This window comes from Macrotis lagotis, chromosome 4 (assembly GCF_037893015.1).
Source record: "Macrotis lagotis isolate mMagLag1 chromosome 4, bilby.v1.9.chrom.fasta, whole genome shotgun sequence".
NCBI classification, from domain to species: Eukaryota; Metazoa; Chordata; class Mammalia; order Peramelemorphia; family Peramelidae; genus Macrotis; species Macrotis lagotis.
Genome location: NC_133661.1, coordinates 36,552,401 through 36,574,895, shown reverse-complemented (window position 1 = coordinate 36,574,895; position 22,495 = coordinate 36,552,401). Strand labels below are relative to the sequence as shown.

The window sequence follows — 22,495 nt, the reverse complement described above, 5'->3', positions numbered from 1 at the left end:
ATAAAAACTGAAAATAGTACATTGTAAAATGATCCCTTCTAGGGGTTCTACCACCACGATTTTTTATGATTTATTTTAGGTCCATTTTTTGATGGTAATATTCGCTGGCTGGCTGTCCTTGTTTCTATGGCTGTGTGTATAATTGCTATGATCATCTTCTTCAGCTGCTTTTGTTACAAGTAAGAACTGATTTGTTTATAGTCAGGCTGTGTAATTTCCCATATACTGTAGTTTATTTATAAGATTGAAGTGGATTTTTGTTGGAAAAGATACAGTCCAATTGTTTCAGATAATGTCAATTTTAAAGAAATAAGAGACATAAGAATTTGAGAAACTTTGCATTTTCCCCCTTTATCTCAAATAGGAACATTCTGCCCCCCACCCCCAGCTCCTTTTTCGGTCCCTCCAGGGGTTTCTCTGTCTCCCATGTCTCCCAAGTGACTGTCATGGATGGGTTTGAGCTGTCATGCATTGCAGAAGAAGAAAGGCCTCTTTACAAACCTCCGTGCTCCCCTGGAACTCGGGAATGCTACTGATTTTCACATTACTCATTTTGTTCCTTACATGAAGATTCGAAGTTTTGCCATAGATTCTAGTTTTAAAGTGATTTTTGACTCCAAAAATACCTATTTGATGTAATCTCTTGTAGATAATGACAATGAATTTGAATGCTTCTTGTTATTTTAAATCCTGTTTTGTTCAAGAATTTTATTTTTTTTTTTTCAAAGATTTTATTTTGAGTTTTACAATTTTTCTCCTAATCTTGCTTCCCTCCCCCATCCCCCCCAGAAGGCAATTTGCCAGTCTATACATTGTTCCCCTGGTATATATTGATCCAAATTGAATGTGATGAGAGAGAAATAATATCCTTAAAGAAGAAAAATAAAGTATAAGAGAGAGTAAAATTACATAAGAAGATAACGGTTTTTTTCCCCTAAATTGAAGGTAGTAGTCCTTGGTCTTTGTTCAAACTCCACAATTCTTTCTCTGGATACAGATGGTATTCTCCATTGCAGGTAGCCCAAAACTGTCCCTGATTGTTGCACTGATGGAATGAGCAAGTCCATCAAGGTTGATCATCACCTCCATGTTGCTGTTAGGGTGTACAGTGTTTTTCTGGTTCTGCTCATCTCGCTCAACATCGGTTCATGCAGATCCCTCATACATATACCACAGTTTGTTAAGTCATTCCCCAACTGATGGACATTTACTTGATTTCCAATTCTTTGTATTTTTTTAATTTTTTTAATTTTCAATAAGCTTTTAATGTATTTTCTAAATCCCCCATAACCCTTTTGTACTGCTGAATTTTTAAAAATAATGCAAATTGAATTTGCAACATGGAGGATTTATAGAATACAAAATTGGTATCATCTAATGAGAACTTTAAAGTGTTAGAAAGAGCCTATGGGAAGTTTGCCTTAACTCCCCTAACACACAGGGTTTACTTTTCTGGGTGTGTTTCTGTCTGAAAACAGAAGGAGAGACTAAACTTATATTCAGTGTGGCCTATTTTTCATTTTACCCTCTTGTCTTCTTTTAAGGCATCACTGCAAAAGAATAGCAAGAAGTCGTTGCTATAATCGTGACCTAGAACAGGATGAAGCTTTTATTCCAGTTGGAGAGTCATTGAAAGACCTTATTGACCAGTCACAAAGTTCTGGCAGTGGATCTGGACTTCCTTTGCTGGTAAATAGTGTTTTCCCTCATTCTTCAGTAATCTTATTGCTGAGGAAAGCATTCACTCCAATTTGCCATGTACCTTTGTAAAAAATAATTCATATTTACATAAACTTTTTATGTTTGGAAGCTTTGCTTTTGTTCATAGACAAAGTTTTCTTAGAGTAAATATCATGGAACATCAACATCTTTTATTTTAATGAAATTTTATTAAAATAAATTCATTGGTTTCTAAGGGCTCTTATCTTATAGAATTCCATGGACTATGGTCTGTGAAGCTCAGTCTCAAACTTTAGTATCTGGATTGGAAACACATGTTAAAACCATCTGTCTGTGTGAAAAACAGCTCCCCTGGATTCACTTTGCCAAGCATTCTTAGACATATATATCTTGCCTATTCTCTCTGCTCACCTCCAGTTTCACATTTGCAGCTCCTTATAGGAGATCTCAGTTTCTCAGACCAGCAAGCTAGGTGTCTTCCTCAATTCCTCACTCTCTCTTACATTCATATCTAATTTATTGTCAAATCCTGTCTTTTGCCTTTGTCAACACCTCTTGTGCAGTAAGGTCCCTTGTGATCCCTGACCCTGCCACCACCTGGGGCAACCCTTCTTACCTTGTTCTATTGGGAGAACCTGCTGGATGGTCTCTTTGCCTCAGTTCTTTCTTCATTACAGTCCCTCCTTCACTCAGCTGCCACTATGAACTGTTAACATAATGCTATTTTCTAGATTTCAATAGGAATAGTTTGATATACAGAATTTGTGGCAGTGTATTTTTCAGTGTAATGTATCATTTTAAGCTATTGATTGTGATTTTGAAAGTGATAATTTTCAAATTTATACAATCTGACCAGTCTTCAGTTTTTTCCCAGAAACAAATGAACTCTTCTTTATTTATTTGTTTGTTTGTTTGTTTGTTTTTACTTTCTTCATGTCTTTAACAACACCTTTATGTTGATGACTTCCAGATCTGTATATCAATCTGGTTTATATCTGCTGAGCTCCAGTCCTGTGTTACTAATTGTACATTGGATATTTCAGATTAGTTGTTCCATAGGCCTTATTCCAAAACTGTACTCATTACCTTTTTCTTCAAACCCAACCTCCTTCTTCTGAATTTCCCAATTTCCACAGAGAGTAGTATAATCTTTCCAGTCTGCCAGACTTGCAACCTTGAAGTTATCTTCCTCACCTTACCAGCTTAATCACTTGCTAAGTTTTGTCAAGTCAGTGTCTCTCTTATCTGGCCCCCTCTTTCTATTCATGCCTCAACCACTCCACCCAAATTACCTCATGCCTGGACTATTGTCTCTAGTGCCTAACCTCCCAATCTGTCCTCCTCAGAGCTGTAAGAGATCATTATAAACAGTTGGTTAGATGTATCATTCCCCTGATCAGGAAACTCTAAGGGCTCCCTTTTCCCCTACAGTCACAAAACTCTACTTTTCTTTTGAACATTTAAAGTGCTTTCCAGCTTAGTTCCAACTGATTTTTTTTAAGATTATTTATACTTTATTCTCCTATACTTACCTTATGGGCTGGGCAAACTGTCTGTTATCTTCTTGCTGCTTTTTTTTTTAAAACATTGGGTTTTTTTAATGACCAAACATTAATTTTTATTCTTTTCACCCACTGGGAGTGGGAGTGGGAATTAAAAAAAGGAAACTCTTTGTAACAAACATAGTCAAGCACAACAAATTCCTTTATTGACCATGTACAAAAATATATGTCTCATTTCACCTTTAATTCATGCCTTCTCTGCCAGGAGCTAAGTAGCATTCTTCTTCAGCGGTTCTTAAGTCTTTCCAACTTTTTCATTTTCATTGTTTTAGTTTAAATTATTGTCTTGATTCTCATTCTCCATGAGTCCATATAGATTTCTTCCCAGAATTCTTTAAAATTCTAGCATTTATAATTTCCTACAGGAATGCAGTAGTATTTCATTACATTTCTATGCCACAATTTATTCATCCCCCCCCCCCCCCACTGATGGTCACCTTCTCAGTGTCAGTTCTTCGCCACTATAAAAAAGAGATGCTGTGAATATTTTTGTTCAATAGGACCTTTTCCTCTTCTTTGAGTTCAAAGTATAGATTTACTTCTCTCATTAGGCCAAAATATAAAGTTTTTATTAATTGGAAAGTTGCTCTTATTCTTATAAATTTGAATCCATTACTTCTATTTCTTGAAAATGAAGCCATTATTATTAGAACGACTTTTCATAAAATTTTCCCTGTCAATCACTTCCCTTCTAATCCTAGCTGCATTTGATTTATCTGTGCAAAACCCTTTTAATTTTTCACAATTCAAATTGCTTATTTTATCTTTCAGAAACCTCTCTGTCCTTTGTTTATTAATGCATTCTTCCCCCCATCTATGGATCCGAGAGCTCTTGTTTGCTCCTCTACATTTATAATACAACTTTTTTTTACTTAGGTCACATTCATTTGCAGTTTATCTAGGTATATTGTGTAGGGTGTCTTCCTAAATCTGCTTTCTGCCAGTCTGTTGTCCAGTCTTCTCGGCAGTTTTTGTCAGATTGTGTCAGTAAATAGTGACAACTGCTGTTCTTAGATTTATTGAATGCTAGGTTATTAACTTGCTTTTTTGTTTATTTTTTGAGTTTTTTTGCTTCAGTATATTGTTTATCTAATTAACACCTCTTTTTTCTTAATACCATGATTGATGATTACTTCATTGTAAATTTCAGATCTTAATGACCCCTTATTTCATTGTTCTTCTTGAGCCCCATATCTTTTTTTTTCACGTACTGCCACCTATCCTTGGAATATATTCCTTTCTTATCTCTACCTCTTAAAGTTTCTAGTTTTATTTCCAAGTTGAGATTAGGTACCATATTTTCTGTATCTTTTCCTGACTTCCCTAATTGCTAGTCCTTTTTTCCCCTACTCAGTCTTTAGATGGTCATATAATTGTTTTGTTTATATTTTGCAGGCTCTTCTCTGTGTAAATATTGTCTTCCCATTTTTGAATGGGAGGATTCGTTTATGTTCATATATATTATGTTCATATATATATTATCATTTCTAATTAATATCAACACTTAGCTGACCTTTTAGATGGAGATGTTTTGACAGGCAAATGAATTTGTAAGTTTTAACATAAATTCTTTTCCCCAAAGGAATAAAAAACTGCACCAAAACAATTTTTTTCTTGACAGGTTCAGCGAACTATTGCCAAGCAGATTCAGATGGTTCGGCAAGTGGGAAAAGGCCGCTATGGAGAGGTGTGGATGGGGAAATGGAGGGGTGAAAAGGTGGCAGTTAAAGTGTTCTTCACAACTGAAGAGGCCAGTTGGTTTCGGGAAACAGAGATCTACCAAACTGTTCTGATGCGTCATGAGAATATCCTTGGTAAGAAAATTTGGTCTTGGAAGAAAAAGTATTGAGTCAAGTTTTGGAGAGGAGTGATAGTTAACTAATGATGAATTGTAGAAATACTTCTAAATCTCGGTTATGTAATATTAGTTCTTTAAAATACAAATCACTTTGTCTTCTTTTTGTATCATATCCTTGTTACCTACTGCGTGGGGGTTCTTAACCATACTTCTTCTTATATGATAGTTCCATTTTCATTCCTTGTCTTTAATTTGGAGACAGGACCTTGGGCCTTAATGAGATCTATTGATCATACGGAGCAAACTGGAAAAGCAAAGTGGATGAGGAAAAGGGAACTGACTTCCATTCAGTACTCCTTCTTATGATGAACCTCATTGCTAGTTGTAGGAATGGCCCCAAATCCTAGATTAGCATGCCATTTTTTTTAAACGAAGCAAACTTAGGCTCATGATAATGGCAGAATTAGTCTAAACCACACTTGAGCAGAAGATCCAAACATGAACCTCTCATTTCCACTTGAATACCTCCAATATCTCCTAAGGCAGCCTGTTGCACTGTTAGTCAGGAAACTCTCATGTGACTTCCTAGTCTGCTTTGGTTTCCACACCCTCTTCCTCTGTCTTTTCTCTGGAGCTAAGCAAACAAAGGCCCATCCCCTTTCCCACCTAGGTCTTACAGGTTCTTCAAGTTGGTGATTATGCCATCCCTTCTAGCTTACCATCTAAAGTGCCCTCATTTGATCCTTAGTATTTCGAGGTCCTTTGTCATTCTCAAGTCATACCACTCTTCTCTGGACATAGACATCTTCTCAGTATTCTTCCTAAACAGTGGCATCCGAATGGTATCTCTGACTGAGGATGGCAGGAGGGTCTCCTTCCCCATTCTACACCAAGGTCATTCTGAATGCCGCCGGAGGCGGGATTCCCCTTTTTGGCTAACCACTTCACCCAAACCCTGTACTTTTCCGAGAGAGTTTGTAGTTCAGTTACATTCTCGTTGTCATTGTTTGTTTAGGAAAATAGATTTTCCCCAGATCTTCAAGAAGAAGATAATTTTAGCCTTCATTATTAAGTATGCTGCATTTTATATGTGAGGATGTGGTAGACTTGGAGCTACAGCAAGGCCACTTTACAGGTGACAGAGCCAAGAAGGCATCAGGCCACATCTGAACCCCAGGCCTGAATCCAAGCTAGTGCTCCACCACATTGCCTGTCAGACAGGGCAGATATTTAGTGATGGGAAGCAAATGATTCTGTCACGAAGGGGAGTCAAAACCAGTGCATCAAACTTGTGCTTCATTGATTGGACAGGTTTTATCGCGGCTGACATCAAGGGCACAGGTTCATGGACACAGCTCTACTTGATCACTGACTACCATGAAAATGGCTCTCTGTACGACTTCCTGAAGTGTACCACTCTGGACACCAGGGCCCTCCTGAAGTTGGCATATTCAGCTGCTTGTGGTCTGTGCCATCTCCACACAGAGATCTACGGTACCCAAGGAAAGCCTGCAATTGCCCACCGAGACCTGAAGAGCAAAAATATCCTGATCAAGAAAAATGGGAGTTGCTGTATTGCAGACTTGGGCCTTGCTGTGAAATTTAACAGGTAGTTCTTTGTGGGATCCCTCTCGCCCCAGCATCCCTGAGGTAGAATCTTTGTTTCTTAGAGAAGGAGAACATTCTGCTTAGGTTCATGGAGACGTGATTCAGAAACACTCGTGTAGATGCCTTTCTGCCTTTGAAGCAGGGAAAAGGTTTGAAGCCACTGTCCTTTTTCAGTGACGGCACCCTGTTTCATCACAGGGCTTTTCCTTACCTGCCTTGGAGGAGCCAAGATAGTGTGCAGGAGTTTCCTTGACTGCTCATTTGGTACTTCTGAGTTCTGTTTTTGTTTTTGTTTTTTAGTAAAAACTATAAAAATAGTATTTTTATATGGGGTTTAATTGAGTTAAAGCATTTTCCTTTCCTACCAACTGACAAATAAATGAAGCATTTTTTTTTTAAATTTGTTTCTCCTTCACAAAGGATACCTGGATCAAGACATGGCAAAAGATATTCAGTAAAAAGAAAAAACTACAATTCCATAGTAACATGTTAAGAAATTTAAAAAAAATTAGTTCCTGATCAGGTGAAGGTGACAAACCCAAAGGGGCTGATGATGCACTTCTAAAAAAAAAAAAAACATGACCAATGAGAGAATTTGTGTGCTAGACTGCATTTTTATAAAAGGGGGGTATTTTTCTGGCTTTCTCAGTGGGACATGAGCTGCATAGGAGGGAGAGAAGGTAGAATTTTGAGGAAAAAATTAATTTAAAAAGGAAACAGTTTGATCTTACTTAAGCAACAGAGAACCAAACCATGGTATCCCTAAAGACCAAATATGGGAAATTGGGCAGTATTATTATAGCATTATTAAACTACATTTTTCCATATAGGAGATAATAAAATCTATAGTGCTTTATTTTATGCTTATATATATTAACTTTAAGAAAATGGAATTTATCTTTTTTTACTTGATAAAGGTATTTGCACTGTTCTCTGACTTTGTGGTGTTGTTTTTTTTCTCTTCTTTCAGTGATACAAATGAAGTTGATGTGCCTTTGAACACCAGAGTAGGTACAAAGCGTTACATGGCCCCAGAAGTACTCGATGAAAGCCTGAATAAAAATCACTTTCAGCCGTACATCATGGCCGACATTTATAGCTTTGGATTGATCATATGGGAAATGGCTCGTCGCTGTGTCACAGGAGGTGGGTGTTTGTGTGATACTTTCAGGAGGTAAATAGGCCATACCTGTTTAGATTATGCAATTTAAAATAGCTTATTACGCTTTTTTCTTGAGAAATGGATTTATTGAATTAAAGGAAATTGTGCTACTCATTTTGGAGAAGAAACACTTTGGGGATGGGTCAGAACCTTTGTTGAGGAAGGAAAAATATCTTCTAATAGGGAATATTGAAGGAAGAGGTTAAGTAGAAAGACTCCTGGACCTTTGTTCAAATCCTGGCTCTTCCCCTTACTAACTATGACTTTAGAGCAGTTACCTCAGGTGCTACAGGTAGAAAGCAATACTTGAATTAGATCTCAGAAGAAGCATGGAGATGAAGATGCATAGGTTGGAGTAAATTGCATTGGGGAATTCATGTAAAGGTCAGAATTATGTCTGGCTTGAGGGGGCAGAAGATGAAGACCATCTGAAGGAGATGTGAGTGCTAAACTGTTTGAAACTGTTGGCAAGTTTGGCCTGGGTTTAGTGGTTGCAGGAGGAGTTGTCATTCTGCCTTATATAATGTGGACATAGATAAGACATTGTTGTAGGGGCAGGGACTCATTTTCTCATCCCATGGGTACAGAAACCAATTATTTCTCGCTGCCATTTCTAGCCATGGAATGTCCCAGTAATCACTGGTAGCAAGGATTCACAGAATGCAATTATCACTCTTCAAATTCTCTTCCAACCTATCATCAATCAGCTGCCCTGAATCTCCATCAGTATTGATGAGGACTGTGATGAGTGGGTGCTGCCATCCATAACCACTGAAATCCTCAAGTTAATGGTAGCTGATTTGATGCTGGAGAATTGATTAGTCAGAGAGAACTAGTCTTCAGGCAAGTGAGCACAGACCTCACAGAAGGAGCAGCAACCTCTGGGCTCATCCTTGATGACATTTCTTTGAGGCATCTGACCTTTGGAAAGGAGTTCACAGAAGCAGTAGAACCATACAGGTGTCTCAGCAGGAGAGTGGGCCAGATTTATAGTGGAAAAGTTTGAAAGCAGCTGTCATCTCAACAGAGGTGACTCCAAAGCATCCAAACTGACTGCCAATTCCCTGGCCACCACTGCAGGCAGTAGCTTAATAGAATTTCGTAAGTGGAGGCTGCAGAGGACAGCCCCAGCTTCTCCACCCTCAGAGCATCACTCACCTGCCTGGTGGACTCTCAGTGCTTCTCCAGCTTCCCCGGGGAGGCTGGTGGCCTCATAGGTTTCTATCCTTACTCAACTTGATGTAATTCACACAGCCTTTTCCCTGCCCTCCATCCCCTCAAATCACTGTGAGATATAGTTATATGGCTTAAGGAGAGGGAATAAATTAAAGTCATTTTGGGGATCTTAAATTTCCCCAAGAGATTAAGCTCTTTCATTCTTTACATCTCTTCTGTCCATCCCAGCTTTAAATTAGAACTTAAGACCTGTTTTGAGCAAGTGGCTGGGGAACACTGCTCTCAGCCCTCCAGAGAAGTACAGTCTCAGTGTTGCTGGGAACAGGGTATAGGTCAAAGGAAGATGGGTAGAGAGAGTTGTGCAATGGACAGTTTTAATGAACTGATGTAGACCAGAGCTTTCTACTATTTGATCAGAGAAGATAAGGATAGCAAGCACCCAGAGCTTGGTTAGCTGTTGGCTATAGTTAGAGAGAAGGTGGCCTGCCATTCGTTCCACCATTTTGTTTATAGACCCAGTTTAGAGGAGGTGCTGTGGAGGCACAGGAAAGACATGCTCCTTCTATTGCTATGAGACTGATCATTAACTATGGGCCTAATGGAAACAGATATGTGTATGATTGGAACTGGCTGAGAGCTGGCCCTATAAGGGAAATTATTTTCTCTTCCTCTACCCCAAAGGGTTATAAAGAAGAAATGGTCTTTGGAGAAGAGTCCGGGAAAAAGATGGGCATCCATCTGGAAGTTTCCCCCTCATCCTAGCCCCTTTAAAAATGCTCAAGAGGGAACTCTGAGTCTAAGGGATTGCATTCAGCACTGACCAAATATTCTTTGTAATGATGTGTGAATCCTAAGTTCTTGGCTCTTCTGTTTAGAGATACTGACCTTCTCGACAGCTTATTGCTTGTATTGTGGAGGGAATGGGAACAATCAGAGGGCAGTGAACAAATTGTGTAACTTGCCTTCAATAAATGGCACCCATTTTCCCTTAAAAAAGGGAGGCCTAGGGCATAGCTTGTTCAAGGGGATCAGTAGGGGAGGCTATGTGCTGCGTGGGAGAAATAGGATGGGATCCTATTTGGATTGGAGGGCAAGTGAAAAGGGAGCAGAGGGTACCATGCTGGAAAGGAGAGATGGAGCAGGTGATAAAGGACCTTAGCTGGTTGAAGAAGAGAGGAGAGAAATGTGTCCAGGATGGTATTTCAGGAGAATCTCTGAAAACTATGTGAAGAATGGATTGGAGTGGTCAGGCAGAACAGTTGGGAAGTCATTACCATACTATTTATTTGGGTGTGAGGACGGGGGTGTGAACTAAGCAATGACTTTGTGAAAGAGAGATAGAAAGGTTCTTGGGGGTGATGGTAGTGATAGACACGAGACTGGAGAGATATGCAGTGAGAGCCAGGGATGGAGTTGGAAACAGAATTGAGGGATCTGGCTCTGCCTTTTTGGAAGAAGATGGGGTTGGAAAGTAAAAGTTCTGTTTTGGATGTGTTAAATTTGAGGTGCTACAGGACATCCACTTTGGATAATGTAGAGAGTGACCAACAGAAGATAGAGATCGTGGAGTCTTCAGCATAGGGACAATAATCAAATCAAATCAGTGGTAACTGATGATGGGAGCATATTAAGAAAAGAAAAAAACATTCTCAGAACAAAATCCTGGAATACATCCTGGGTGCAGGTACACCCTAAGATCCTCTTTTGTTTTGATATTTTGTGATGATGTGTAATAAATGGAAAGATAAGTGAAAAAAGAGCTGTAGCACTTCTTTTCTAAAGAAACGAGAAACATTTGCACTAAATTCAAATTAACCTTGTTCTCAAATTTTACTTCGTTATGCATTGCTACTTAGAAATAAATTATGTATCCACCATTGGACTAATTAAGGTTAACTAACTGTAGTTCCTTCATAGTTGATTCATCAGTTTTGTTTGTCTGTTGCCACTGAGAATTGTGGATTTTTTTCACTCCATCACAGGCATTGCAGAAGAGTACCAATTGCCTTACTATAACATGGTGCCTCATGATCCTTCCTATGAAGATATGCGTGAGGTAGTATGTGTTAAGCGACTGCGGCCCATCGTGTCTAACCGATGGAATAGTGATGAAGTAAGTTGGAAATTAATTCCTCTAAAGTCACAAGTCTGTAGGAATATATTCGTTTTGTTTTTAACTGCTTTGTTTTCTTCGTTATTAGTGTCTAAGAGCTATCTTGAAGCTCATGTCAGAATGCTGGGCCCACAACCCTGCTTCGAGACTCACGGCATTGAGAATCAAGAAAACACTCGCCAAGATGGTGGAATCCCAGGATGTCAAGATCTGACAGTTCCCTGAGACTCCGGAGCTGTGTTGGACTCCAGGACTATTCACCCATACAGAGGGTGCGATTGAAGTGGATGAGGAAGTCGTGCGGCTCTCTTGGGCGCTTTTCTCACCACCAGTTACAGGCTGCTAACACGGAACCTTTCAGTACTCTGCAGAATACAATGCTGGGAAGTCTGTTTCCTTCGGGCCACATTTACGGACAGCCTTGTTGGAAAGTGGCTCTTTTTTGTTGGGGGAGGGGGGTGGGTCACGAGTGGGGTTGAGACTTGAGTCATCAGTCATGAGTCTCCAGGAAAACTCTGAGTACTGAATTGCATGTTTATATTATGGTGCTTTCTGTGAAAGCCTTAAGAAGAAAATGAATTTAACGGAGATGGAGAAATATAAGCTTTTGCCTTCTACCTGAGAAAACTTAGTCTATTCATATTCTTGCTTTTGTAAACAGCCTGTAGATTATGAATCATTTTGGGATACTCCTCTGTTTTTAACAGTTTCTCATCTGTGTTATGTGTGCCAGGATTCCTCTGCTGCCATGTGGATTAAGAGACAAAAATGAGGAATGAATGCCCAGGAAGTGGGGATGGTTGGTGCTTTGGCTCTGTGTTGTTGTTGTCCTTGTTGCAATAAGACTAGCAGTCATGTAAAAGCCATTGAGTTCACAGGAGAAATCAGCTTCTTTACTAACACCTTATCAATTGAAAAGCCAAAAGAAGTTCAGACCATGTTTCTCAACCTGAGCTTCATTCCTCTTTTCTTTCTTTCTTTCTTTCTTTCTTTCTTTCTTTCTTTCTTTCTTTCTTTCTTTCTTTCTTTCTTTCTTTCTTTCTTTCTTTCTTTCTTTCTTTCTTTCTTTCTTTCTTTCTTTCTCTTTCTTTCTCTTTCTTTCTCTTTCTTTCTCTCTTCTTTTTCTCTCTCTCCTTCCTTCCTTCCTTCCTTCCTTCCTTCCTTCCTTCCTTCCTTCCTTCCTTCCTTCCTTCCTTCCTTCCTTCCTTCCTTCCTTCCTTCCTTCCTTCCTTCTTTTTCTCTCTCTTTTCTTTTCTTTTCTTTTCTTTGGCAATTTTTAATCTGTTGTTGTGAAAAACATAATATCTTTAGTTGGAACTCCCAATATGTGATGACTCTCCCAAAGAAGGAACTCACTTATTGGGGTGATTTTGATAGCAGTTTAAGTGCCTATAACCTTGTCCTGCACAGTTTGTTCTAGGTGACTTTTAAAAGGGAAACAATACAGCTCCTACTCAATGTGCTTGATCTGCAGGACACCAACTCTTCCTTTCACTTTGAATAGTCCCGTTTGCCCACACACATTCATGCCATAGAAGCCAGCTCACATGCACCAAAGGAAAAAACAACCCCCACCCAAAGATGCTTAAGGAAGGAAGAACATTTATACGTATAAATGTTGGATGGGTTTTTAAAAGGAATGCGTTCAAATTAGTATCTTCTAATCTAGGGCTTTGTTTTGTTGCAGTATACTCATAACAACAGCTTTCAATATAATACGTTCATTTAAATTCTTCCTTATGATAAGACAAACTTCTAATCGGATATTTAAATTGCAGAACCTACATGGACTTAACAACACCTACTAAAAAGGTTCTAACCCATCAGTTATTATTTGAAATTAGGGGATTAAAAAAAATGCCATTGTTTATAAAACAATTGATAAAGGGTCAGACAAAAAAAATCAGTGTTTTTCTTTACTATCACAGTGTACAGATTTTATTTAACAAAGTGCTACATATTTTATAGAATCCTAGTTATCTCAAGGGACATTTCTGTTTTTTGAAGTCATTACAATTTTGTAATGTCTTTAAGTATTAATGTTATATTCTGGCAGAACAATTCATGGACCCATTAAGTTAGACTTAACTTTACCTTTGGATGCAATGTAAGACAACAAATGGGGCTGTGCTATGGAAGTACTGATGACAAAGGGTTGAAATTTTTTATAATAATTTTTAGAGCATTTTTTTTTGTCTATTGCCAAAACTTGACAGACATTGAAAGTCAAAGCTACTGTGTAGCTTTGGAGACCGGTTTTACATAGTTAACTGGAAACTGTTTGGAAAGATTTAATCACTTTACAATCTAAAGTTTTTCTTTGTCATGTTCTAAAGTAGAAGCATTTTTTTCAAAAGAAATTTTTTTATTTGTGTCACATAAGCTTATTCTTTCAGAACAGTTTTTCAATCTGTTTCTCCAGAAGGATACAAGTTCTATAATCTAAAGTGCCATGTGACTCAGGCTCTTTTTTTGTCTGATTTGATCTGATTTTTTTTTTTGGACTTGACAAAATTACTAACTCTCAAAAAAACTATTTGCTAATATGAATAAAAGCAGACAAAATAAGAGAAAGAATGTAGCCTTTCATCACAGCCTTAAAAAAATCACAAAATCTTTTCAGAAGCAGAATATTAGGCATACATATTATGCTTATTAAACTAGTAACAAAATTGGCTTGAAAATTATAGAAGATTTCAATAAGAATTTTGATAAAGAACAACATGGTCTTAAAACATAAATGTTAATTTATTTGGAAATCTTTCTATTTCTTTCTCTTCATTCAAAATTGTGTTTATTCATTAGTGAAGTATTGAGAGTAGTGTGTATTTTAAGTCTCAATGCTGTTTTAAGCTATTTAAGCCAAAAAGCTTTTCCCTATGGCTTGGAGGTGGCCCTGATGTTCAATGCCATTTCAGGCCCTGCTACCAGCAAAGGCTTTAGTAACTGCCCTGGGGTTAGGGGGCCTATGTGTATCTGCTTCCTGAAGCTTACAAATGCACTGGGTCAAAAAGGGACAGGGCCTGGTGCCCAGTAACTCTAATGAAAGAATTTACGTTGTCTTGAATCAGTTTTCCTTCTAATTGATAAAGGAATTAGGTTATTAGTAGAATTGAGAGTTGAACTTGAAAATGATTTCCATTTTATTAGAGACTTGGCAATAACTTCTTATCAAGAAAATATCAGAGGTATGAGAACTAAATCCATTTTTTTCTGATAACTTTTCTGGAATAACTTCTAGTGTGGGTTTTTTATTCTGCATCCACTGTGATCTTTTACAATCAATATTTAAGTAAGATTTTAAAATGTTGAAATGCCTGAAAATAACATTTAACCAAATTGTGCCAGATTTCTTATTTATTATAACTATATTAATTTTTTCATTATGATAGTTTTACCTTTGGAATTGAGAACAACAAAAATTTCAAAAACTTACCTTCGCAGCTTCCCTAGAATTAAATGTAAAGTCTTGTTTAGAAGTATTCCTTCATTCAGCAAACTTTTGTCCAGCATCTACTGTCTCAGAGGGCTTTGTTCTAGGTTCTGGAAGAGATATGAAGTTCAACTAAGGAGATATTCACCTATAAAGAATTTATATATTTTTTTTCTAGAATTGGTTCCATATTTTAAATTGCTGTTTTTTTCAAATATATTTGAAGTTGACTTTTTCTAAATAGGATAGGAAAAATGCCATATGGTTTTTAAGTATCCATTTGGAATTCCCTTTTAAAAGGAAGAGTTATATATTTTGATGAAATACTGACAGAACAATCTGTCAGCTCTCTGTCTTGTTTCATTTATTGTTATGAAAAATCAGAGAGAGAACTCCTTAGAGAAGTGGCACATTGTATTTAGGGTAGAATTCTGTAGGACAGGGTGGTGCAGAACCAACATGGCATCGTGGCCAGGGAGGTCTATAAGGAATGTATGGTTCATATCGCTTGAATAAGGTATACAACATCATCTCATGGTGACTTTTAAGCTCTTTCTCCTAAACCAAAGGTGTCAAGCTCACGACTGACCTCATGCTTACAGCAAAATTCCCATACAGTCTAACTAGATGAAAAATTTATTGGCAAATGGTAGCAAATTAAACAAAAATACAATGCAATCTATTGTTAATTTGTGGTTTTCTAAGTCAACATTTGGCCATGTTTCTGTTTGAGTTTGACCCCACTGTTCTCCACTACCTTTTAAAAGCCCATCCTAGCAACTGTCCTTGAAATGCCCATTTTAAAACGAAATTGTAGTATATTGTAAAAAATGAAAATAACGTTATACCTTACTTAGAGAAAATGTAAATAGAAAATGAAATACGATAAACAGTTTGATTAAATTCTTGCTTAGATACCAGAAGTGTAGATTACTCTTTAAATGGTAACACACTAAATGTATTTTGTACAGCATCTGGTTTAAAAGGTGCCTTATTCAGTTTACCATGAATTGCTTTGTTCTGTACACAGATTATGTCCAATGTATCATTTTTAAGTAAATAACCTTATTTTAGTACATATTAGTTATGTGTTTTGTGCTGCCGTACTTTTCTTGTGTTGGGCCCCAAGGTTGGTTTTCTTTTGAACAAGTCTTGAGGGATTTCAGCATGAACATGCTTATTTCTGTACAATAACCAGAAGCCCCTTTCCACCATCAGTAATCTAGGCAGGAGCATAAAGCAGAAGGTTGCTATTTCATATAAGAAAGGGAATGATTAACTGTAATAAGTCTCCTCAAGCCTTAAGGAGGGGTCTGATTTTAGAGATGCTGATGCTCCAAGACCATGCCAGCAGAATACAAGCTCTGGCAGAGACCCCACTACCTAGAAAACATCAAAGTGCTCTCTCCCTCTCCCTCTCTCCCTTTCTCCCTCCCTCCCTCTCTCCCTCTTGGTCTGTCTCTGTCTTTCTCTCTCTCACACACTCTACCCCCTCCCCCTCACCCAGATCCTGGGGGAAGTTACTTCTTTTCAGTATCTAAGGCTAAGTGACCAAGAAGATGCTGATGATTCTCCTTGGTGGGGGCAATGGGCTCATTCAGAAATTGCATGTATCAATGAAATCACCACAAGTTCCAGTCCCTGGCCTTGTTTCTAAGGACCAGTCTAAACCAAGTAGGTTTGGAGAGGCTCATGACTTTGATCATTTTTATTTTGGCCTCAGGAACTCATGAAGATCATCTCTTTAGGAGTGAAAGGTCTGTGTTCTGCATGTCTAAAGGGGAATACCCCCACCCGGGAAAACTTGTGCTACACTATATAATCCTGCAGTAATAATCAAATGATCAATAGGCCCCCAAATGACAAACTTGGTAACTCTTCAACATGTTCACAACTCTCCTCTCCTCCCTTACCTTCTCTCTCTCTTTCTTGCTTATACACAAAGGAAATATGATAATTAAAGTGTAGCTTTATTTCAAGTGATGTTAATTGAGGGACATTTTAATATTTTTTTAAATTTTTTTTTAGGGTTTTTTTTTTTCAAGGCAAATGAGTTTAAGTGGCTTGCCCAAGGTCGCACAGCTAGGTCATTATTAAGTGTCTGAAGCCGAGTTTTGAACTCAGGTACTCCTGACTCCATGGCCGGTGCTCTATCTACTGCACCACCTAGCTGTCCTGACACTTTAATATTTGAGTCTCACCTTTGGTGCATTCTCAGCTCATCTTAGGTTTATGAGTATGACAGGGAGGAGGGAAAGAAAGAAGTCTGAGGAGAAAATGAAGAGAGTACATTGTGACAAAGTAATGTCAGATCCATCTCATGGAATTCAAAATTGTGAAGTGTAATTGTTTTCCTTTTGAAATGGGAAAGGTCTTGAGTAGTTTAGCCAGAAGGTAACAGTTTAATTTTTCTATGGATCATTTGTATTTAGTTCTTTGACATGTCTCAATAGATTTTTGGAAACTTGAAAGGTGTCTGGTAAGTATTCAAGACTATCTTAAAATCCACTAAAATTCCCCTTGTGTGCTTCCTTTGTGACCTGGAAGTAATCCTATGTTCATAAAGGCCCTTCAACTAAAATAGGAAGGTTTCAGAAATGACCTCAACAAATGACAGCAAATCCAGGGATGTTCTTGAAGGCCACACCAAACCTTGCATTTGGGGATCAAGGTAAGGAATGAAAAATAGTCTGATGATTTCCATCTGCTTGGGGAGAAGTAGGGATCCATGAAGTATAAGTGATAAATCAATTACAGGGAAATGATAGAATTATTTACCATAATAAAATTGGAAATGTGTAAGCTCACATTGATTTGGATGACCCTATATGAATATCACTAATAAGGAAAATTAAGTCTGCATCTTCCTGGCCTGTACAGACTATTGTAACGGTCTCTTTGCCTTTCTTCTGTACCTGATGAAAAGAATCCTCCACTTTCACCACACAGCTGCCAAAGTGATACTCTAAAGCACAGACCTGATCATGTTATTCCCCTCTCAAGAAGTCCCAATTTCTCCAAGACTTAGGCCTTGCCCTTCAGGGGCCTTGCTCCTTGCTTTCTTCAAATTCTCCATGATGATCAAATTGACTTGATGATTCCAGGAGAGAACTTTCCTGGTGTCATGACTTTTCTTAGACTTGAGTCCTATGTCTAGAGCTCACTCCTTCTTTTAAAATATCTTGATTTCTTTCAACACTCATTCTGTCTATGCCACCATCTGCAAGAAACTTATCCCTACCCTGAAATGACTTTGTGTGTGTGTGTGCGTGTGTGTGTGTGTGTGTATGTGTGTGTATATATATATATATATATATATATATATATATATATATATATATATATATATAGTCTTTGTTTCTTTGTATATCTTTACCCCTTGCAAAAGTGTAAACTCTTTGAGGGAAGAAATCCTGTCTTTTTCACTGTCTCCAGAACTCGAGTGATTCCCGTAAACTTTTGCTCAAAAAATAGGACATTATGGATAAAGCTCAACCCTATTTGATACTCATTTATTGACTGTGCTTGTGTTCTCTCCAAGTCTAGAACAACTTAGCCACTTGGTATCTCAGAAGCTGGTGCCATTGAATCCCAGTGATTACTATCTGCTGGCCATGGTGCTAAGCACTTTACAAATATTAGCCCACTTGATTCCCACAATGATCCTGGGAGTGGATTATGTTATTATTCTCATTTTACAGAGGCAAACAGATGTGAAATGACTTGCCCAGGATCACATGCCAAGTCAATGTCTACGACCACATTTGAACTCAGACCTTCCTGACTCCAGACCAGCTCTCTATCCACTGCACTCTGCCTCCACTGCATCCATTCTCTCAGGTCCTTTTTAGTTGTCTATGTGACAAAATGAACTTAGACTTGTAAAAGTCTCATACTGGAAAGGCCCTTAGAATCTAGTCCAACCTCATATGGCAAAGAAATTTAAGCCTCTGAAAGTTTTAATAACTTAGCAAAGTAGTATTTCGTGTATCCAGATTCCAACTATCACTTAGTCCAGTATCAAGAATACCGAGTAGATACTTCCTCTGTGAAGGCCAACTGGAGCTCAGATCTTTCAATTGAATCTGGTGTAATTCCCAGGACTACAATGCTTCCTCTCCTTTCTCAAGACAGCCCTCAAAGTCTGGCCACCCTTTTCAGAATGAATCATCGTAACAACTGACATTTATTTACACCACACTTTATAGGCATCCTCCTTTATTCTCACAGTTACTCTGGGAAGAAGACACTAAATGATGAAGTGACTCACTCATAGTCATTGTTGTTCAGCCTTCATTTTTGAAGAGAACCATCGACATCATTCACCCCATGATTTGGATTTAAATGAGGTGGAGTTACACAAAGGGGTCAGCTTCACTCTCTCTTCCTGAGTCATTCAAGTCCGATGGCAAGACAGAAGTAAAGACAACTGGAGATGGCCAGGGATGCAGGGGATGCTGTGTAATTTCTTTTAAAAGGAAATATGCAGCAACTAAGGTATATTACACATTTCTACTGATAATGCTGGTAAGATTTTTGCCATAAGAATAGGGCAGATGATATCAAGTCAAGTCAACAAACATTAAACATTTGGATGCTGGGCATCTACATCCAACCCAGTGAAGAATTTGCAGTCTCTGAAAATCATACTGGGATTTTTCAGAATATCCGTGCATCTGCAGCCCAACACAGAATTTAGCATATCAAATAATTAATCAGTGTAGTTAACACAGCAGAGATTAGCAGAGATTAAATCAATTCAGTAATGTATTTGCATTAATCTACATCTTTATATTAGAATTTCATGTAGCCAATCATAGTTCACAAAACTCTAATTCACTGTTCACAATATAAAACTGCATAAATAAAACCCAAAATGCAAGCCTCATATAATAAATGATGCATAGGACACAGAAAAGAGATGTGAATAGTAATCAGATATATTTATAGTTAATGCATAGTATAGCATGTAAGCTGACTATGTTACAGGAGCAGTCATTCAACAAATATTTCAATGAATCATCTACCACAAACCAGGAGTGAAGTCTGAGATACAAAGACAGAAAAAAAGTTATATAATCCCTACCCCCAAAGAGACATGTCTGCAAATCTGTTTTATCTCTTCACAACCTGTCCCCAATCTATTTTCTTTGCCTCATTATACATTCTTTCCTATCCTGTACTCTGAGGTCCAGGCAAACTTGCCTTCTCCCATCTCCATGTCTTTGCCTTGGCTATCTCCCACACCTGGAGCACTCTCCTTCCTCACCTCTGGATAGAAAAACTGAGTCCTAGGAAGGCTCAGATTTGCCCACACAAGTGACAGAATCACGATCTGAACCAAGGTCCCTTGACTCCAACTTCAACCCCCACTACATCATGTTCCTCCCGATAGTAATTGTTAGCCATTAAGACTAGAATAATTTATACTAATGTAAATAATAAAATAATGTTAAAAAAAAGTAACAATGAAGGACTTCAGAATTCTGATCAATGAATGAACACATGTGACTTCTGAGAATTGACAGTGAAAGATCCATAAGAAGTGGTGGCCTGGGGCAGCTAGGTGGCGCAGTGGATAAAGCACTGGCCCTGGAGTCAGGAGTACCTGGGTTCAAATCCGGTCTCAGACACTTAATAATTACCTAGCTGTGTGGCCTTGGGCAAGCCACTTAACCTCATTTGCCTTGCAAAAAAAAAAAGTGGAGGCCTTCTGGGGCAGACTGGGGCATTTATTTTCAGAAGGAGATAATGTGTTGCCTGGTTTTTCTTAATTGTGCTTCTTTATCACAATTTAGGGCTCTGTTTGGGGAGTTATTGGGAAGTATCCAAGATGAAGCTACATGAACAAGGAAGAAGGAGGAAGGAAGACATTCTCTTCAGATTTAAAGCTCCCATGTAAGACACTCTGGATACCTCCATAGATGTTTCTCCTAAGTTTTTGACCCTGAAAGAATTCATCCTCTAGGAAAGTAATTCCATATCTGGAATTGGGGACTTCTAACACAAAGTTGGGTCTTTCTGCTCAAGATTTCAGGATATTTCCAGATCACCCAAGCCTTCACTCATAAACAAAAGCCAGGGCATCCACCCTCCTGCTTTACACTCCTGTCTCATCTTTTCCTCTCATCTACTTTCTCTTACGATTCTCTCCCAGCCCTCAATTTGACCTCCTCTAAACTGTTCAGGGCCCTTTGGATTCTCTCCTTTGACCCTATCATTTCCTTCCTTGTTTTTTTACCTAGTCACATTCACAACCCATGCCTCAGTCTCTTTCTCTGCCCTACTCATCCCCCCCCCCCCCATCCTCTGTAGAGAATGTAAGTTTGCGGACAAAGACTTTTTAATCTCAGCTTTTCATATATTTAGCAGATGGAAAACTCTTTTAAATGCATTGGATCACAAAGTACAGAAATTTATATATACATATATAATAGATGATAGATAGATTGATTGAAGAAAATTGATCCTTAGACTAAAAATTCATTAAAGTAAAATCTAAGAATTTGGAATTTCAGACCAAATTGTTTTTCCCTCTAGGATAATTCAATTTTTACCTTTTTGGGGGGGAGGGGAGGACCTTAGATAGACTTTAGATCAATGGTGTTAAACAGAAACAGGCCACTAGGTACATAAGGATCCCTTTGAACAGTATATGGACTCAGAAGACCACATTTTAATGTTATCTTTGTTTCTTAGTAGTTTTGTTTACTTTGCTAAATATTTCCCAGTTACATAATCTGTCTGTGGAGAACTCAGGAATGCTGTGGGTGTATGGGTTTAAAGAAGGCCTCAGGTTTCATGTTTGATGCCTCTACTTTAGATCATTCAATTAGGTTAATTCACCAAGGTGAATTAGTCCTAAACACCAACTTCTATAGAATCATTTTTTAGGGAAGAAATACTATGGAATAGGATGTAATTAGCACTCTAAATATTTTCTTTTGGAGAATCCTCCTAGGGCCTGGGATAGCTTTCTAAGTTCCATTCTTTTTGCCACCTCAGTATACTTTTGGTTCTTTTACAGAGCCAGCTCAGTTCTCATTATGAGTGCGGAATGTATAGTAAAAGTCACCAGTATAATAACTGGCTTTGTAACTCTGGACAAATCACACTTCTTTCTGCTTCATCCTGGCCCCACACTTAAATGAACATGTTGCATGAGAATTCTTTTTTCTCTTTTTTAATTGAAATTTTATTTTTCTAGTTATATGCTATGATAATTTTTCAACATTTATGAGTTACACAGTTTTTTATCCTCCCCCCCCCCCCAGGGAGCAAAAAGTCTGGTAAAAGTTGAACATGTACAATTATCTTTAACATATTTAAATACTAGTCATTTTGTGTGAAAGGAATTAGAACTAAGAGGAAAGGAAAAAAACCATGAGTTTGGAAGGAAAATCATAAGAAAAGTTTTAAAAAGTGAACATAGTATGTATTCGGATTCCATGATTTTTTTTTCCCCTTTGGATGTAGATGGCATTTTCCATAGCAGGTCTCTCAGGGTTGTCCTTGACCTCTAAACTGCTGAGAGAAGCTGCATCCATCATTGTTAATCATCTCACAATGTTATTGTTAATGTATATGAGGTTGCTTGGTTCTGCTCCCTTCATTCACTACATGAGAATTCTTAAGGGCTTTTCATGCTCAAAATTCAGAATCATTCTCACTGAAAATATAGATGCTATATTAGAGAGTCTTAAATTTCGAATTTCTCTAGACTTGAATGAGAGAGGCTGGTTGGGAGGGAGAGTAAAGAGAGAATGGGACATGGGAGATGACTAGTTGGCGTCTTGGGTCTCCTTGAGTTTCAACTTTCTTGCCTTGGAAATAGAAGTCCCCAACTTTGGAGTTCTATGATATTAAGAGAATGAAATAATGCCCACCCTTATCACTTGAAAGAAATCAATTAATATGAATCGTTACTTTTCTTATAAACTTTAATTAAGATTCTAGGTAATTT

The 22,495-nt window shown here is 38.0% G+C and overlaps 2 protein-coding genes and 1 pseudogene across 3 annotated transcripts in view; 2 read left to right on the top strand and 1 right to left on the bottom strand.

Annotated features, from left to right (window-relative positions):
• Positions 1–15,626, top strand: part of BMPR1A (bone morphogenetic protein receptor type 1A) — a 119,893-nt gene extending 104,267 nt beyond the window's left edge. For both annotated transcript variants that reach the window (XM_074232544.1, XM_074232545.1), the window contains 7 exons: positions 80–179; positions 1,545–1,689; positions 4,864–5,056; positions 6,352–6,649; positions 7,619–7,794; positions 10,969–11,099; positions 11,188–15,626. In XM_074232544.1, coding sequence (XP_074088645.1) covers positions 80–179; positions 1,545–1,689; positions 4,864–5,056; positions 6,352–6,649; positions 7,619–7,794; positions 10,969–11,099; positions 11,188–11,313 — 1,169 coding nt within the window. In that variant the 3' untranslated portion in view covers positions 11,314–15,626. The remainder of the gene's footprint in view (positions 1–79; positions 180–1,544; positions 1,690–4,863; positions 5,057–6,351; positions 6,650–7,618; positions 7,795–10,968; positions 11,100–11,187) is intronic.
• LOC141520441 (prohibitin 1 pseudogene) lies at positions 7,949–10,962 on the top strand (annotated as a pseudogene).
• Positions 14,443–22,495, bottom strand: part of MMRN2 (multimerin 2) — a 60,080-nt gene continuing 52,027 nt past the window's right edge. Inside the window, exon 8 of the mRNA XM_074232543.1 lies at positions 14,443–14,642. Within this exon, the coding sequence (XP_074088644.1) occupies positions 14,587–14,642 (56 nt within the window). The 3' untranslated portion in view covers positions 14,443–14,586. The remainder of the gene's footprint in view (positions 14,643–22,495) is intronic.